The 18,569-nt window shown below is 38.7% G+C and overlaps 1 protein-coding gene and 1 pseudogene across 1 annotated transcript; both read left to right on the top strand.

Moving 5' to 3' along the window:
* The first annotated feature begins 6,157 nt into the window (after nt 1-6,157).
* LOC122910468 lies at nt 6,158-8,212 on the top strand (annotated as a pseudogene).
* Nucleotides 8,213-10,875: 2,663 nt separating this feature from the next.
* LOC122910371 (olfactory receptor 2J3-like) lies at nt 10,876-11,824 on the top strand. The gene is given in 2 exon segments (XM_044255032.1): nt 10,876-10,892; nt 10,894-11,824. Coding segments are annotated over 2 exon segments (948 nt in total).
* The last annotated feature ends 6,745 nt before the right edge of the window (nt 11,825-18,569 follow it).

Here is an 18,569-nt window from a genome sequence, read left to right as displayed (position 1 = left end):
GGGAGAAGATATTTATAAATGACATTAAAGATAAGGATCTGATATCCAAGATCTGTAAAGTACCTCTCAAATGAACAACCAAAAATAAAGAATCCAGTCAAGAAATGGGCAAAAGATATGAATAGAAAATTCTCTAAAGAAGACAAAGAAATGGATAACAGACACATGAAACATTGTTCTACATTACTAGCCATCAGGGAAATAAAAATCAAAACCACACTGAGATACCACCATACACCAGTTAGAATGGCAAAACTTAACAAGGCAGGAAACAACAGATGTTGACAAGGGTGTGGAGAAAGGGGAACCCTCTTACACTGTTGGTGGGGATGCAAGTTGGTGCAGCCACTTTGGAATGTAAATGTGCTCAATGCCCCAATCAAAAGACACAGGGTATCAGAATGGATAAAAAACCAAAACCCATCAATATGCTGTCTACAAGAAACTCATTTTAGACCCAAAGATACCTCCAGACTCAAAGTGAGGGGGTGGAAAACAATTTACCATGCTAATGGTCTTCAAAAGAAAGCTGGGGTGGCAATCCTTATATCAGATCAATTAGATTTTAAGCCAAACACTATAATAAGAAATGAGGAAGGACACTATATCATACTCAAAGAGTCTATCCAACAAGAAGATCTAACAGTTTTAAATATCTATGCCCCTAACATGGGAGCAGCCAACTACATAAACCAATTAATAACAAAATCAAAGAGACACATCAACAATAATACAATAAGAGTAGGGGACTTTAACACTCCCCTCACTGAAATGGACAGATCATCCAAGCAAAAGATCAACAAAGAAATAAGGACCTTAAATGACACACTGGACCAGATAGACATCACAGATATATTCATAACATTTCATCCCAAAGCAACAGAATACACATTCTTCTCTAGTGCACATGGAACATTTTCCAGAATAGACACATCCTGGGCCACAAAGCAGGTCTCAACCTGTACCAAAAGATTGACATCATTCCCTGCATATTTTCAGACCACGATGCTCTGAAGCTAGAACTCAATCACAAGAGGAAATTTGGAAAGTACCCAAATACATGGATACTAAACAGCACCCTTCTAAAGAATAAATGGGCCAACCAGGAAATTAAAGATGAATTGAAAAAATTCATGGGAACAAATGATAATGAAAACACAACTGTTCAAAATCTGTGGGACACAGCAAAGGCAGTCCTGAGGGGAAAATATACAGCAATACAAGCCTTTCTCAAGAAACAAGAAAGGTCTCAAGTACACAACCTAACCCTACACCTAAAGGAGCTAGAGAAAGAACAATAAAGAAAGCCTATACCCAGCAGGAGAAGAGAAATCATAAAGATCAGAGCAGAAATGAATGAAATAGAAACTAAAAAAACAATAGAACAAATCAGAAAACTAGGAGCTTGTTCTTCAAAAGAATTAATAAGATTGATTAAGCCCCTGGCCAGACTTATCAAAAAGAAAAGAGAAAAAACCAAATAAATAAAATCATGAATGAAAGAGGAGAGATCACAACCAACACCAAAGAAATACAAACAATTATCATATGCTTTCACTTATTTGTGGAGCATAACAAATAGCATGGAGGACATGGGGAGATGGAGAGGAGAAGGGAGTTGAGGGAAATTGGAAGGGGAAGTGAACCATGACCGACTATGGACTCTGAAAAACAATCTGAGGGTTTTGAAGGGGCAGGGGATGGGAGGTTGGGGGAACCAGGTGGTGGGTATTAGAGAGGGCACGGCTTGCATGGAGCACTGGGTGTGGTGAAAAAATAATGAATAATGTTTTTTCTGAAAATAAATAAATTGAAAAAAAAAAAAGAACCTAGATGTCCATCAAGACATGAATGGATAAAGAGGATTACACACACACACACACACACACACACACACACACGCGCGCGTGCGCGGAATACTATGCAGCCATCAAAAATGAAGTCCTGGTGGTGGGTATTATGGAGGGCACATACTGCATGGAGCACTGGGTGTGGTGCATAAACAATGAATTCTGGAACATTGTAAAGAAATTTTAAAAATAAATATTTTTTTAAAACATCATGTACTATACAGTGGCTAACTGAACATAATAATAATTTTAAAAATGAATTCTTGCCTTTTGCAATGACGTGGATGGAATTAGAGGGTATTACACTAAGTGAAATAAGTCAATCAGAGAAAGACAATTATCATACAATTTCACTCAAATGTGGGATTTAAGAGACAAGACAGAGGAACATAGGAGAAGGAAGGGAAAAATAAAATATGATGAAATCAGAGACAGAAAAAAACATAAGAGACTTAACTCTAGGAAAGAGACTGATGGTTGCTGGAGGGGATGTGGATGGTTGGATGGGGTAACTGGGTGATGGGCATTAAGGAGGGCTCATGATGTAATAAGCAATGAATGTTATATGCAACTGATGCATCACTGAACTCTACTTCTGAAACTAATAATATGCTATATGTTAGTAATTGAATTTAAATAAAAATAGGGATAAAGGGAACATTCCTCAACTTTACAAAATCTATCTATGAAAAACCCACAGCAAATATCATTCTCAGTGGGGAAAAGCTGACAGCCTTCCCTTTGAGATCAGGAACACAACAAGGATGCCAACTCTCACCACTCTTGTTCAATGTGATACTAGAAGTCCTAGCAACAGCAATCAGACAAAAAAATAAAAGGTATTCAAATTGGCAAAGAAGGGGCACCTGGGTGGCTCAGTGGGTTAAGCTGCTGCCTTCGGCTCGGGTCATCATCTCAGGGTCCTGGGTTCGAGTCCCGCATCGGGGTCTCTGCTCGGCAGGGAGCCTGCTTCCTCCTCTCTCTCTCTGCTTGCCTCTCTGCCTACTTGTGATCTCTCTCTCTCTCTCTGTCAAATAAATAAATAAATAATCTTAGAAAAAAAAAATTGGCAAAGAAGAATCAAACTCTCTCTCCTCACAGATGACATGATACTTTATATGGAAAACACAAAAGACTCCACCCCTAAACTACTAGAACTCATACAGGAATTCAGTAATGTGGCAGGATACAAATTCAATGCACAGATATCAGTTGCTTTCTTTTTTTTTTAATTTAATTTTATTATTTTTGGTGTTCCAAAGATTTCATTCTTTATGCATCACACCCAATGCTCCATACTATATGTGCCCTCTTTAATGCCCACTACCAGGCTCACCTAACCTCCCATCCCCTCTCCTCCAAAACCCTCAGTTTGTTTCTCATAGCCCATAGTCTCTCAGGGTTCATCTCCCCCTCTGATTTCCCCCAATTCACTTTTCCTTTCCTTCTCCTAATGTCCTCCATGTTATTCCTTATGCTCCACAAGTAAGTAAGTTGCTTTCTTACACACTAACAATGAAAATATAGAAAGGGAAATTAGAGAATCGATTCCATTTACTATAACACCAAAAACCATAAGAGACTTTGGAATAAACCTAACCAAAGAGGTAAAGGATCTCTACTTGAGGAACTACAGAACACTCATGAAAGAAATTGAAGAAGACACAAAGAGATGGAAAAGCATTCCATGCTCATGGATCAGAAGACTAAACATTGTTAACATGTCTATTCTGCCAAGAGCAATCTATACTTTCAATGCAGTCCTGATCAAAATTCCACTGGCATTTTTCAAAGTGCTGGAATATACAATCCTAAAATTTGTATGGAACCAGAAAAGACCCTGAATAGCTAAGGAAATATTGAAAAAGAAAAACAAAGCTGGGGGCATCACATTGCCTGATTTCAAGCTTTACTACAAAGCTGTGATCCCCAAGACAGCATAGTACTGGCACAAAAAAAATAAATAAAAAGTAAGAAAAAATATTTCCACTTTCCCTTCCCTCCACAAATTAGATTTCCTCTGACAAATTATCCCTCAGACTTGGCCCTTAGCATAATGAGGTGCTGGGGAAGATATTTTAGGTAATTCAGGACAACCCATTTCCTTCCTTGCAAACACAGTTTAAAGCATTTGAATTAGTGATGGCTGGTTTGTAGGTTCCTTGTTACCTTAAGTACAGGAGTGTGGTATCATGTTAAAGATAATCCTCAGAAGCTGTTCTAACCAGGACAACTCCTGGAAGAACATTAATTGCCTCTCTGGGATTTACCCTCCCAATGGCCCCAGTCAAGAGAAGCAAGTCATATTCTTTTTGTTCCCATAAAGGCTCCAGCTGCTCTTGGAAAATGGTCCATCCCCCAATACCACGAAGGCTCTAATTTCTCCTCCTTTCAGCTAAACCTGAATCTTTATGGTAAACTCAGGACTCTCACTTTTATAGCAATGATAATCACAGTAATTTTCAGACTCTGTTTTCCTAATATGATATAGCGGATTAGAATTTGTGGTGTGGTCAGCCATTTATGTTGGCAAGTTCAAGGAGATGAAAACTGGAGGTTAGACAGGTCCACAAGGAAGGAGGGCATAGATCATGAAGACAGATGCGGGGAATGTCAACAGTCACAGGAAGGACAAGTGCTATTTAAGCACAGGTAAGGGCATAAAAGGACTAACATAAGAAAAAAGTAGGCTGGCCAGTGATTTGCAGATGTAGAAAAACTTGTGTCCACCATTTTTCCTTCATTGTGCCTTACTTCAAAAAAAGAGAGATGTTTCACGCCATAGCCTACAAAAGCAACTAGTCATAAAAACCTTTATTTCTCCCTTTACCAGTAGGAAGAAAATTAAACTATAACATACCTACCTTTTCTCTAGTTATACCTGGTGTCCTTTTGTCCCATATCTCCTACCCCTTTCTAACTTCTGCAGAAAGCTAAGGGTGAGCCATGCAATGGATAAAGACACCTCACTGGTGCACTTGCAGTCAACGTGCCAAGTTATTCAGGTATCTGTGCAAAGAAGAAGAAAATTATGTCTGCATTGGGAGAAGCAATGGGGATCCAGTTGGGATCGTGTTTCTCATGATGTTTTGCCTCCCATTCTCAGGAAAGCAAAAGAGAATCTTGGGATTTTTCCATCATTCCTCAAGTGGAAGTGACCTCTAAGTGAAATAATCTTCATGATTTCCTGTCTACTGCTGTTGTTTGATTCAGCCACAGCAGACTTCTTCACCCAGCAGGCTGCAGTCACTCCTGCTTCCGGTGAGGTCTGACCCTAAGCCATGGAGAGGGAGCCCCCCTTCCAAGTTTGGCTTTTCTCGGGTACTGCCCCTTGGTCCCAGATATCCTTTATAGCTCTATTTACATTGTTCTACTCTCCTTCTATGGCTTAATAATTCTTCGTATTAAGCTTCTGTTGAATTACAAGAGAATTTCTTTTTAAGCACTCCACTTGTGTGACCAACCTTGGTGGATTCTGAGTTATAGAACATGGCCTAGGTCCATGTAACCACTAGTAACTGATTAAGAGTGATAAGGCGTGAGTAAGTCCTGTAGCCTTGGGCCAAACTGTCCAAAACTTTCCTGCTCAAACTCAATCAAGGAGCTATTTCTAATATCCTTTTCGAGAATTATATTTGTGGAAGGTAAGCCACTGAGAGGTAACCACAAGTGGCTCTGCTGTGGTTTCTCCCTGCCTTCCTTCCTTTCTTTATTCTTTCTTCCTTGGTTTCTTTCTCTTTCTTTTTTTGTATATGGTTATTTTTTATTTTTATTTAAATTCAATTAATTAACATATAGTGTATTGTTAGTTTCAGAGTAAGAGTTTAGTGATGCAGCAGTTGCATGTAGCACCCAGTGCTCACTACATCAAGTGCCCTGTTTAATGCCCATCACCCAGTTACCCCACCCTCCCCGCAGCAACCCTCAGTTGGCTTCCTAGAATTAAGAGTCTCCTATGGTTTGTCTTCCTCTGTTTTCCTCTTTTTTATTTTTGCTGTAGCTTATTAGTAAGTGTGAGGGATAATCAGCTGTGGAAGGAGGGAAGGGACACAGCAAAGCTGAATAAGGCAGAGCCTTGTCATCCTAACTACAGAACAAAAGGAACATCAAGTCTCTCCTAAGAAGGACTGAAAGCCCACAAGAAAAAAAGAATCACCTAAGAGATAGAACTGTTCATAAAGGGAACTTTCCAGAATGCTTGGTGGAGCAGAGGAGCAGTGGCTGCCCAAGCTGTGCCCAGCAACTCACTCAGCAACATGCTCCTTCCTGCTTCCCCACAGTATCAGCCCTCTCACTGGCTGTAGAAAATGGTGAAAGAAACCATTTACTATGATGTTTGGGAGTCAAACCCAATGCCACCCAAGAAGAATTGAAAAAGGCCCACAGGAAACTGACCTTGAAGTACCACCCTGATAAGAAACCAAATGAAGGAGAGAAGCTTAAACAGACGCCTCAGGCTTAGGAATTACTCTGTGATGCAAAGGAAAGGGAATTACATGACAAAGGAGGTGAATAGGCAGTTAAAGAAGGTGGACCCAGTGGGGACTTTGGCTCCCCCATGGACATCTTTGATATGTTTTTGGAGGAGGAAGAATGCAGAGTGAAAGGAGAGGTAAAAATGTCCTGTATCAGCCCTCAGTAACCTTAGAAGATTTATATAATGGTGCAACAAGAAAACTGGCTCTGCAAAAGAACGTGATTTGCGATAAATGTGAAGGCCAAGGTGGTAAGAAAGGAGCAGTGGAATGTTGTCCCAATTGCCGAGTTACTGAAATGCAAATAAGAACTCATCAGATAGGACCTGGAATGGTTCAGCACATTCAGTCTGTGTGCATGGAGTGCCAGGTCCATGGGGATCGGATCAGACCTAAAGACAGATGTAAAAGCTGCAATGGAAGGAAGATAGTTAGAGAGAAGAAGATTCTAGAAGTTCATATTGACAAAGGCATGAAAGATGGCCAGAAGATGTAAGGACCTATTTTACTGTTCCTGCTCCCCTTCCCCCAGGGGACTTAAAAACAAGTCCCAGAAAACAGCTCCAGGGGTGGAGGCCAAGAAAAACAAGGCTGTACCAACCTCGAGTCTAGCCCTGACAAAACTACAGCCATCTTGGCAAAGCAAAAGCTGGCACCTGGCACTGAAAGAGTGGGTTAGCATAAGAATGGCCATCCTGAAGGCCGGGAAGCCATTTCACTGAGCGTCCCTAATCAGCCCACACAGGCTAGTAACTTGAGATAAGAGAAAGTAGCTAAAACCTAAGAAACAACTTAATCATATATCACCAGGGCGGTTAGGCGATGGCGCCACAGGGACTAGATGTTAAAGAAAACAAATAGTTAACTTGCAGAGATCACAATTCTGCAAGACAGGAGTCTCCCTTGGTTTGCAAATGTCCTGGTGATTTACAACAGAAAGGCCATCTCTTCAATGGCCCAATTTCCAGAGAGGAGACAGATAGCTCAGTTCCTCAAGGCCTAAGGCCTCCCTCCCCACCATAAAACTGAGGGAGGCTGAAGCAGAAGGAAATGTAAATAAAGTTAAATTTCTTCTAAACCTAAATCTCACTTAACCGAGGGTGACGCCGGGATGACAAAAGGTTAAACAAAGTTAAACTGTCAAAGTGGGGCACAAGAGATGTATGTAGCTATGAAAAAGTGCCTTGAAAATGCTATATAAACCCTTGGCTTTGAGTGCTCAGGGTCCTTGTTGAAACCCGCTGCGCAGGGCTGATACTTGGACCCCAGCTAGCTGGAAATAAACCTTGCTGTGTGACTTGCATTATTGAAAGTGTTCTCTGAGGGGTGGTCGACTCCGTACCCTAATAAAGATAACATTCCATGGTGAAGGAGACCAAGAACCAGGACTGGAACCAGGAGATATTATCATTGTTTTAGATCAGAAGGACAATGCTATTTTTACTCAGCAAGGAGAAGACCTTTTCATGTGTGTGGACATACAGCTGGTTGAAGCACTGTGCGGTTTTCAAAAGCCAGTGTCTACTTTTGACAACTGAACCATTGCCATCACCTCTCATCCAGGTCAAATTGTCAGGCATGGAGATATCAAGTGTGTGCTAAATGAAGGCATGCCAATTTATCGTAGACCATATGAGAAGGGTCACCTCATCATCGAATTTAAGGTAAACTTTCCTGAGAATGGCTTTCTCTCTCCTGATAAACTCTCTTTGCTGGAAAACTCCTACCTGAGAGGCAGTAAGTAGAAGAGACTGATGAAACAGACCAGGTAGAACTGGTGGACTTTGATCCAAATCAGGAAAGACGGCACCATTACAATGGGGAAGCATATGAGGATGTCCCAGGGGTGGTGCACAGTGTCAGACCTCTGATGAGGACAGTGAATAACACCGTCGGCATTTTATGTGCAGTAGTGAATGAGTGAAGGACTATAATCATAGCTCACTACTTGCTATTCTTTTTGTTTTAATATTCAACTACAGTAGTGTTTTAAAAGTTAAATGAAGAATGAAACCAAAATATAAAAGCTCAAAAAAAAAGAACTGCTCATAAAATGTACTTAATTTTTTTTGACAAAAAGGAAACATAAAGATTCACTAGGCACAGTATATATTTCAATAATTTTTCAACAAATATGTAGAGTGCTTCTTGAAGTTGGAGAATAAAATTATATGTAGAAATTATAAATTATGGCCAGAATTCAAATCCTGCCTCAGCTATTGTCCTGGACAGGAGGGAATAATGTGGACACCTTCCTCAGGCCTGTGACAGACACAGATCCAGCTTTAAGCCCTATGGTCAGGGTACTTTCTGTTTCCCTCCAGCCTCATGCTCTTCCTCCTTTGCTCTTTCAAAGACTCTGTAGCTTCCTTTTCCTAAAAATCCCTTTTCAAATTAAGTTCCATTTACACGTCCTCTGTGAAGCATTCTAGCTTTCTCCCCACTCCATGTCACAGATCTGTTCACAGGAACTCAATATTCCAGCTTTGTTAATATCATGAGTTGATGTGTGTCTATGGGTCTCCTTTGTATCTCTATTGGTACCTTAGTTTTCAGCTTAGAAGTAAGCTCTTAGTCAAGCAAGCAATCAGAAGATAAGGTTCTTTCTACCAGAACATTTAACTGAAGCTCTAGACTTTTCACCCTATGTACAGTAGCCCCATCATCTGAGGCTTCACTTTTTGTAGTTTCAGTAATACTGTGATCAACCATGGCCTACAGAATCAGGTGATCCTAATGAGGCTTCATCAGAAGGTCAATAGCAGCCCAAAGCTACTTCTCATACATGCATCAGTCGTGTCATTTCATCTGCTCAGATGGACATTTCATCATCTCCTAACATCACAAGGAGAAGAAGGGTGAGGACCATAAGGTATTAGAGAGAGACCCCACACTCACATAACTCTTTCAACAGTACCTTGTTATAATTGTTCTATTACTAGACGTTGTTAACCTCTATTGTGCCTAATTTAAAAATTAAACTTTATCATTTCCTTTATGTGGGAAAAATGTAGTATATATACGTCTTGGTATTATGTGTGGTTTTAGGAATCCACTGGGGGCCTTGGAATGTACCCCCTACAGATAAGGGGGTCTACAGAAAACAGTTTGAAGTCAGTAATAAATCTGATATTGTTTATCATGGTTTTTTGTCCATGTGAAATTATTGGGATTAAAATTATTCGTTTTTTTAATAATCAGATCAATAGAAATAGACTGAAAATATTGACAAGAAAACTAAAGCTATTCATAAAAAAAAAAATAGATTATTTGTTCCATGGAAATTTCCTTCTGTTTGCTCTGTTAGGAATTTTTCAAGTCACTATTTACTTAGATGTCACCCTGGGATGGGAATGAGTATTTGACAGTTGAGAGGCTATTTTTCCATAATATGGTAAATATCTGGATAAAATATAAAAGTGAAAATTTTTACTTTATATTTGCTTTCTGTAATTTTTTATTATGGTTAAATTTCAAATTTACAGCAGAACTGCAAAAGTGGTACAAAGAACTAACATTAACCTGTTAGCTAGTTCCTACAATAGTCTGTATTATACCTAAAAAGATGTTTTCTGTCCTTCTACCTACCTACCTACCTATCATAATCTCTTTTTCTGGACCATTTGAGAACAAGTAGGAGATGTCCTGTTTAGTCGGTGTTTATTTCCTAAGAACAGGGACTTTATTTTACAAAACCACTTTAGAGTTGAGAAAACAGAAAATATAGTGTGGATACAATATTATTATCTAATTCACAGTTCATAGTCTCTTTTCTCCATTGCTCTCAATAATGTTGTTAATACCTGTTTTTCCAGTCCAGGTCCACATAAATAACATGTCTCTTTGGTTTCCTTTCATCTGAACCAGTTCCTCAGCCTTTATTTGTATTCATTTAACTTAATGTTTTGAAGAGTACAGGGGAGCTACTTTGTCCAACCTGTCTCAATTTGAGTTTGTCTTATGCATGTTTGTGATTAGAATCAAGCTGTGTATTTTTGGCAGGAATGTCATCGAAGTGAAATTATGTCCTGCTCAGAGCATCATGTTGCTAGGCACATGATGTTGGCTTGTCTCAACACTGGTGATATTAACATTGAGTAGTCTTGACTCTGGTGATGTCCAATGCCATTTTCCACCATGAAGTTTACTATTTTTCATTTTGTAATTAACAAGTAATTAGTGTTATAGGCTGTGGAAATATTCTGTTTCTTAAGACATTTTCATTCACTAGTTTTTAACACTTATTAATCTTTTTAACTCTACCATTCTTTTCATACATATTATTAAGATCCTACTGACAGGAATAATTTTTCTCCTCAGTAATTAATTTTTTATTTATACATATTTTATATATCACTATGAGCTTGTGGATTCTTTTTTTTAAATTCATTAGTATCACAGTTCCTTTTTAATGCCCAAATTGTCCCAGAGTTGAAGAGCGGCAGGCCTTTCAAACTGGCTTCTCTTTCTTTTTCACATGTCCCTGTGATTCTTGGAGCATTACTTTACTTTTTTGGAATGTATGTATTTCTTTCCTCAGGTAATAAGAAATGAATAATGATGGGAAAAAACACAAGTTCTGAAGGCTACTTTGTTCTACTGGGTTTTTCCAACTGGCCTCATCTGGAGGTAGCTCTCTTTGTGGTCATCTTGATCTTCTACTTAATGACATTGGTGGGCAACCTGTTTATCATTATCTTGTCGTACCTGGACGCTCATCTCCACACGCCCATGTACTTCTTCCTCTCAAACCTCTCTTTTCTGGATCTCTGCTACACCACCAGCTCCATCCCTCAGTTGCTGGTCAACCTCTGGGGCCCAGAAAAGACCATCTCTTACACCGGTTGCATGATTCAACTTTACTTTGTCCTTGCACTGGGAACCACAGAGTGTGTCCTCCTGGTGGTGATGTCCTATGACCGTTATGCAGCTGTCTGTAGACCCTTGCATTATGCTGTCCTCATGAATCCACGTTCCTGCCACCTGTTGGCTGCGGCTTCCTGGGTCAGTGGCTTTACCGACTCAGCACTTCATTCTTCCTTTACCTTCTGGGTACCCTTATGTGGACATCGCCAAGTGGACCATTTCTTCTGTGAAGTTCCAGCACTGCTGCGATTATCATGTGCTGATACCCATGAGAATGAACTGACCCTCCTGATCACGAGCTCCATTTTTGTTCTCACACCACTCATCCTCATTCTTAGCTCATATAGTGCCATTGCCCGGGCTGTGCTGCGGATGCAGTCAACCGCCGGACTTCAGAGAGCTTTTAGAACATGTGGAGCCCATCTTATGGTTGTGTCCCTCTTTTTCATTCCCGTCATCTGCATATATCTGCAGCCACCATCAGGAAAGTCTCAAGATCAAGGCAAGTTCATTGCCCTCTTTTATACTGTAGTCACGCCTAGCCTCAACCCTCTAATCTATACTCTGAGAAACAAAGATGTAAGAGGGGCAGTAAGGAAACTACTGGGTTGGGAGAGGCCCATGACCTCATGATCTTCACGAGACAGTGGAGCCCCTCTTCCGCAGGGGGCTCATATGCCTCCTTCCATCAGCCAGTCTCCTGCTTACTCACTGTGTCTGCACCAGTGGAGCATGTGTTTTGTAAGGCCACAGAGCTCTTGCCCACAAATATGAATTAAACAGCTTGCCCACATACCAATTACACTTCAACAGAGAAAACGGCTATGTAAAATCAAGATTAAATATCAATATTACATATTTTTAGTGCCACAATAAATAAAACAAAGGTATCCTTTTCTTACTTGAACAGTAAGTAATGAAATTCCAATAGGAAGATGATATACTTAATTTTAAAAACCTAGACTGTGGTTTTTAATTTCTCACTTTCAAGGCAGAATTTGCCATTAAATATTTTCCATTTTTGGTTTAGCTAAAGATGTAGTTAAATACCTTAAATCTTTCCTGCCACACTGTTAGTCCTTTTTGAATAGTAGTTCATATAGAGGGGAATTTTGGTCTGTATTCTTTAAGACCCCATTATCAATAGTAAGAAAATAAATTGAACAAATTATAGAAAGAAAGTCCCTGAAATAATAAACAAACATAAGTATCTTTAAAAAAAAACTATCTTGTATTTTTCTCTTTCTTGAGGCAGTGGAAAGTATATAAAAGGCAGAAATCACTTAGACAGGTCTGAGATATGGCCAATAATCTAAAAGTCATTATAGGCCAGGTATCATTAAAAGTACCTTGCATGGAGCACTGCATGCTTGCATGGAGCACAGTATAAAAAAGGTGTGGTGCAAAACAATCAATACTGTTAAGCTGAAAATAAATTTTTAAAAAATTAAATAAAAAGATATTGAGAAAAAGGTAATAAAAAAACTCTGAAACTAAAATCATATAGTCATATTTGTTAGACTTTTTAAACATCATTTAAAATATATAAATATGCTACAATAATTTTACTGTACATAAATAGAATTCTGTATTATACATTGTGATATTCAAAAGCAAGTAATAAAATTTAATTAGAATTTTTTTAAAAAAGTAAGTGCTTGGTGGGCTACCTGGTGGCTCAGTCAGTTGAGTGTGTGACTCTTGGTTTCGGCTCAGTTCATGATCTCAGGGTCCTGAGATGGAGCCCCATCAGGCTCTGCCTTCGGTGGGGAATCTCTGTTTGAGATTCTCCCTCCTCTCTCTCCCTCTGCTCCTCCCCTCACTTGTGTGCATGCTCTCTGTCTCTCAAATAAATAAATAAAATCTTTAAAAAAAGAAGTAAGTCTTGGGGTACCTGCATAGACTGAGGAGCAAAAATACATGAAGCAGACAGAGTTCTGGGCCCTGAAAATGAGTGCATGAAACCAATCAGTGTTTGAAAGAATTACCTAAAAATATATCAGAATAATTTTGTGATAAAAGCTGCATGGGAAATATTACATTTTTTCTTCTTAAGCTTGATCTAATTTGAATGTTTGAGGTCAGTAAGTACATAATGAAAACCAACTTACATATTTTCTAAATAAAGAAATGTTTGTTTTAAATAAAAGTAGTAGTTTCATTGCCTATATTATTGCCAACCATCTCCGTCTAAAATATGTGCGGTATCCAAATAACACTTAACTGGCATCTGTATATAGGTAGAGTGAAATAGCAGGTGAAGAACAATTCTATAATGTAAAATATTTGGCAACCTGAGCTTTGTGTGGTAATCAGAGAATCAGTTGTAGTTTTTGAGGCCTTTAAAGCTTATATATGATTATTCAAATCCCCATTTCCAAAATTATTAAGATGAAAAACACATCCCCAAATGTCCCCTCCATTTCCTGTGTGACTGAAACTACACTGACACTGTTGACTTTTCTCTTCTCCTTTGTGTATCTGTGATTTTTTCTTTATGTCCAGGTAGACATAAACAATACAGTGCAGATTCAGTTGCCCTATTCTACTGTCCAAGAAACAAAGAATCATGCATGTAAGAGAACTTTTAGTAAATAACTGGGACCACATAGAGTGAACCATCACAGAAAAAAAAAAACACTTTAAAAAACAAGCAACATATTTTGGTTCTTCAAATCACCTTGCACTATGGAAATCTTGCTGTTTGAGACACCTTATGTAGTACTGTAGTCTCTCACCATCTAACTTTAAAAAAAAAAAAAAAAAAGAAAGTTTAAGATTCCCATTCTTTTTTGTTTTTGTGCTTCCAAAACATATACTCTTGTACATGTGTAGACTCTTGTTTTTGGAATGCCAAAATTGTGGCATATGTGATGTTGATTTCTAGCTGCATTAGGATGCTGTTCCATTTAATTTGTGATCTAAAAGAAAGATCAGTTACCAAAGCTTTTCCAACAACACAGATATTATTGTTTTGTACTTTTCAAACCACTTATGTGCACCTTATACAATTTGATCACAGGCATGACAGTAAGTATATTTTTTTCTCTCTTTGTAGATGAAGATACTTCAGGGAAGAAGATAGATGACTTGCCTAGGCTAGACTTGCATGGGACAAAACCAGGGTTTTAACAACAGATTTTTAGCCCTGAAGCTCCCTTTTAGAGTCACTAACACCCAAGGTAGACTAGAATCCCTAGAATCCTCCCACTGCCCACTCTCAACTTCTAACCAACTTTCGGTAAATTGGCATTTACACAGCACACATGGATCTGGGCCACAGACAACCTTACTGAAGAGCAAGCAGTGGAGCTGGCCTTCTCCCAGCTGCCAGCCATGCCCAAATACACTGACACCCCAGCTGCTGCTGGGCCCCAGGAAATCTCTCCCACTCAGCCAGACAGGTGTCTTTCAGTCCTTTCCCACTTCAACTTATACTTGCTCCTGTCAGAATAGTCCCTATTCACATGCCCAGTTATTTCTCCCTGTTGTGTCTCGGCAGTACGGGATTACTAGCACAGATATGTCATCCAGATCATCACAGAAACCAGCTCTGGCTTCCAGCAGGTTCACTCATTCTCTGTTCTTCTGTTGGCTTCAGGTCACATGTCGTGTATCTGTTTGACAAATATGTGGCTGAAGGTCACTGGTTATGCTATGACAAGTGATTTAAAAAATAATAAACTCAGAAAGGATGAATACCCAACTTTTGTATCAACATGGCTGGGTCTGAAGGAGATTATGCTGAGTGAAATAAGTCAAGCACAGAAAATCAATTATTGTGTGGTTTCACTTACTTGTGGAGTATAAGGAATAACATGGAGGATATTAGGAGAAGAAAAGGAAAAGTCAGTTGGGGAGAATCAGGGTAGGGGAGACAAACCATGTGAAACTGTGGACACCGAGAAACAAACTGAGGGTTTTGGAAGGGAAGGGGGTGGGGGCTTGGGTCAGCATGGTGGTGGGTATTAAGGGAGGGCATGTATTGCATGGAGCACTGTGTGTGGTGCATAAACAATGAGTCTTGGAACACTGAAAAAATTAAATTTAAAAATAAATAAAAATAATAAATAATAAAAATTTCAAATTCATAGCCATCCTATTCCAATTATAACTTTGCAACAATAATCAAAACCACATTGAGATACTACCTTACACCTGTTAGAATAGCCAAAATTAACAAGACAGTAAACAACAAGTGTGGGAGAGGATGTGGAGAAAGGGGAGCCCTCTTACACTGTTGGTGGGAATGCAAGTTGGTGCAACTACTTTGAAAAACAGTGTGGAGGTTCCTCAAGAAATTAAAAATAAAGCTATCCTATGACACAGCAATTGCACTACTGGGTATTTACCCCAAAGATACAGATGTAGTGAAAAGAAGAGCTATATGCACCCCAATGTTCATAGCAGCCGTGTCCACAACAGCCAAACTGTGAAAAGAGCTGAGATACTCTTCAACAGAAAAATGGATAAAGAAGATATGGTCCATATATACAATGGAATATTATGCCTCTATCAGAAAGGATGAATACCCAACTTTTGTATCAACATGGTCAGGACTGGAGATTATGCTGAGTGAAATAAGTCAGGCAGAGAAAGTCAATTATTATATTTCACTTACTTGTGAACATAAGGAATAGCATGGAGGACTTTAGGAGAAGGAAGGGAGAAACGAAGGGGGAGAAATCAGATGCGGAGACAAACCAGCTCATATCTTCGTTGATCTCTTCTACTGTTCCTTTGGTTTCTATTTCGTTTATTTCTGCTCCTTTATTTCCTCACTCCTATTGCTTAGGCTTTATTTGCTGTTCTTTCTCCAGCTCCTTTAGGTGTAAGATTAGCTTGTGTACTTGTGATTTTTCTTATTTTTTGAGGGATTGTATTGCAATGTACTTCCCTCTTAGGAATGCCTTTGCTGGATTCCAATGGTTTTGCACAGTTGTGTTTTCATTTTCATTTGTTTCCATGAATTTTTTTATTCTTTTTTAATTTCCTGGTTTACCCATTCATTCTTTAGTAGGATGCTCTTTAACCTCCAAGTGTGAGTTCCTTCCAAATTTCCTCTTATGATTCAATTCAAGTTTCAAAGTATTGTGGTCTGAAAATACATAGGCATAATCTTGATCTTTTGGTATTGGTTGAAACCTGATTTGTGACACAGTACGTGATCTATTCCAGAGAATGTTCCATGTGCACTAGAGAAGAATGTGTATTTTGTTGCTTTAGGATGGAATGCTCTGTATATAAGAGATGAAGTCCATCTGGTCCAGTGTGTCATTAAAAACCTTGTTTCTTTGTTGATCTTCTGCTTAGATGACCCATACATTGCTGTGAGTGAGTGTTGAAGTCTCCTGTTATTAATGTATTATTATCAATGTATTTCTTCATTTTGGTTATTAATCATTTGATATAGTTGGATGCTCCCAAACTAGGAGCATAGTTATAATTATTAGATCTTCTTGTTGGGTAGGCACTTTAAGTATGATATAGCATCCCTCTTCATCACTTACTACAGTCTTTGATTTAAAATCTAATTTGTCTGATATGAGCATTGCTCCCCCAGCTCTCTTTTGAGGCCCATTTGCCTGATAATTGTTCTCCACCACCTCAATTTCAGTCTGGATATATCTTTAGGTGTAAAGTGAGTCTCCTGTAGAAAGAATATGGATGTATCTTGCTTTTTAGCCAATCTGATACCCTATGTCTTTTGACTGGAGTATTTGGCCCATTTCCATTCAGAGTAACTATTGAAAGATGAATTTAATGCCATTAAAGTGTCCCTGTTTCTGTAGGTTGTTTCTGCTCATTTCTGCTCTATATTTCTCTTGGGGTCTCTCTTCACTTACAGAATCCCCCTTAATATTTTTTGTAGGTCTGGCTCGGTGGTCACATATTTTCAGTTTTTGTCTGTCCTGCAAGGTCCTTATCTATCCTTCATTCAGAATCACAGCCTTGATAAATAAAGTATTCTTGGCTACATTTTTTTCTCATTTAGTGTCATGAACATATCATGCCAGCACATCCTGGCTTGTCAGGCCTCTGTGCATAAGCCTAATACCCGTCTAATGTTCTTGCTCATGTATGTTAGGGAGTTTTTGTCTTAGGCTGCTCAGGATTTTCTCTTTAACTCTGAAATTTGCAAGCTTCATGACTATACATCAGGGTGTTGATCTATTTTTATTGATTTGGGGAGGGGTCCTCTCTACCTCTTGGACATGAATGCCTGTTTTCTTTCCTAGATTAGGGACATACTCAGCTACGATTTGTTCAAATATACCTTCTTTCCCTCTCTTTCTTTCCTCTACCTCTAGGACCCCAATAATTCTGATATTGTTTCATTTCATGGCATCAATGATCTCTCAAAGTCTCTCCTCATGGTCCATAAGTTGCTTTTGTCTCTTTTCCTCAGCTTCTTTCTTGTCAACTTGTGTTCTGTGTCACTTACTCTGCCTCATTTAGCCTAGCCTTTAGAGCATCCAATTTAACCTGCATCTCAGGTAGAACATTTTAAATTTGGCCTTATTAGATCTCATTCTTGCACTAAGAGATTCTCCAGTGTCTTTTATGCTTTTTCAAGCCCAGCTAGTAAGTTTATAATTGTTATCCTGAATTCCAGCTCTGAAATTTTACTTATATTAATATAGATTAGATCTTTGGCAGAGATTATTACCTCTTGTTCTTTCCTTTGTTGTGAATTCCTCCTTCTAGTCATTTTTTCCAGAGAAGAGTGGATGAATGAGTGAGTACTATCAAAAATATCAACCACAAACCAAGCAAAATGCACACTAGACAAGTCAAAGAGGTCAGAAACTAGAAAAGAAAAGACGAAAAAGGATAAAGGGAAATAAAAAGGGGGGGGCAAGGGGAAGAGAGAGTATAATCTCACAGGATGGACAAAACAGGGTGATCCACTTGGCGCTGAGTGTATTTTTGGTCTGTGTTTTAGAAGACACTAAATCCCAAAATTGTAAAGAAAGCAAAAGTTACATATGTACAAAAATAAAATTGAATAGAGTCAAAGGAAGCCAAACAAGAAGAATATATCTATAAAATGTAAATGTAAAAGATGTTAGTTGAAAAAAGACTAAAAATAAAGAGCTTATACCTTGGCTAATTTAATTTAAATTTAAAAAAAAAACAGGGGATGTCTCAAGGAGGGTGGGGCAGAAAAAATAATAAAGAGCTGATAAAATAAGAAACTACTTGAAAAGGGAAAAAAGAAATGGAAATTTTTAAACTGAAATATAAATGAATAATGAGAAAAAACCTTGAATTCTAGATACTATTTCCCTGTAACCCTGGAGTTTTACAGTCCTGTGTGGTCGGTCAACTTGCTGTTCACCTGTTCTTCCAGTTGTTCTTCTGGGGAAGGGGTCTG

Source organism: Neovison vison, chromosome 1 (genome assembly GCF_020171115.1).
Source record: "Neovison vison isolate M4711 chromosome 1, ASM_NN_V1, whole genome shotgun sequence".
NCBI classification, from domain to species: domain Eukaryota; kingdom Metazoa; phylum Chordata; class Mammalia; order Carnivora; family Mustelidae; genus Neogale; species Neogale vison.
This window is presented reverse-complemented; position numbering and strand designations above follow the sequence as displayed.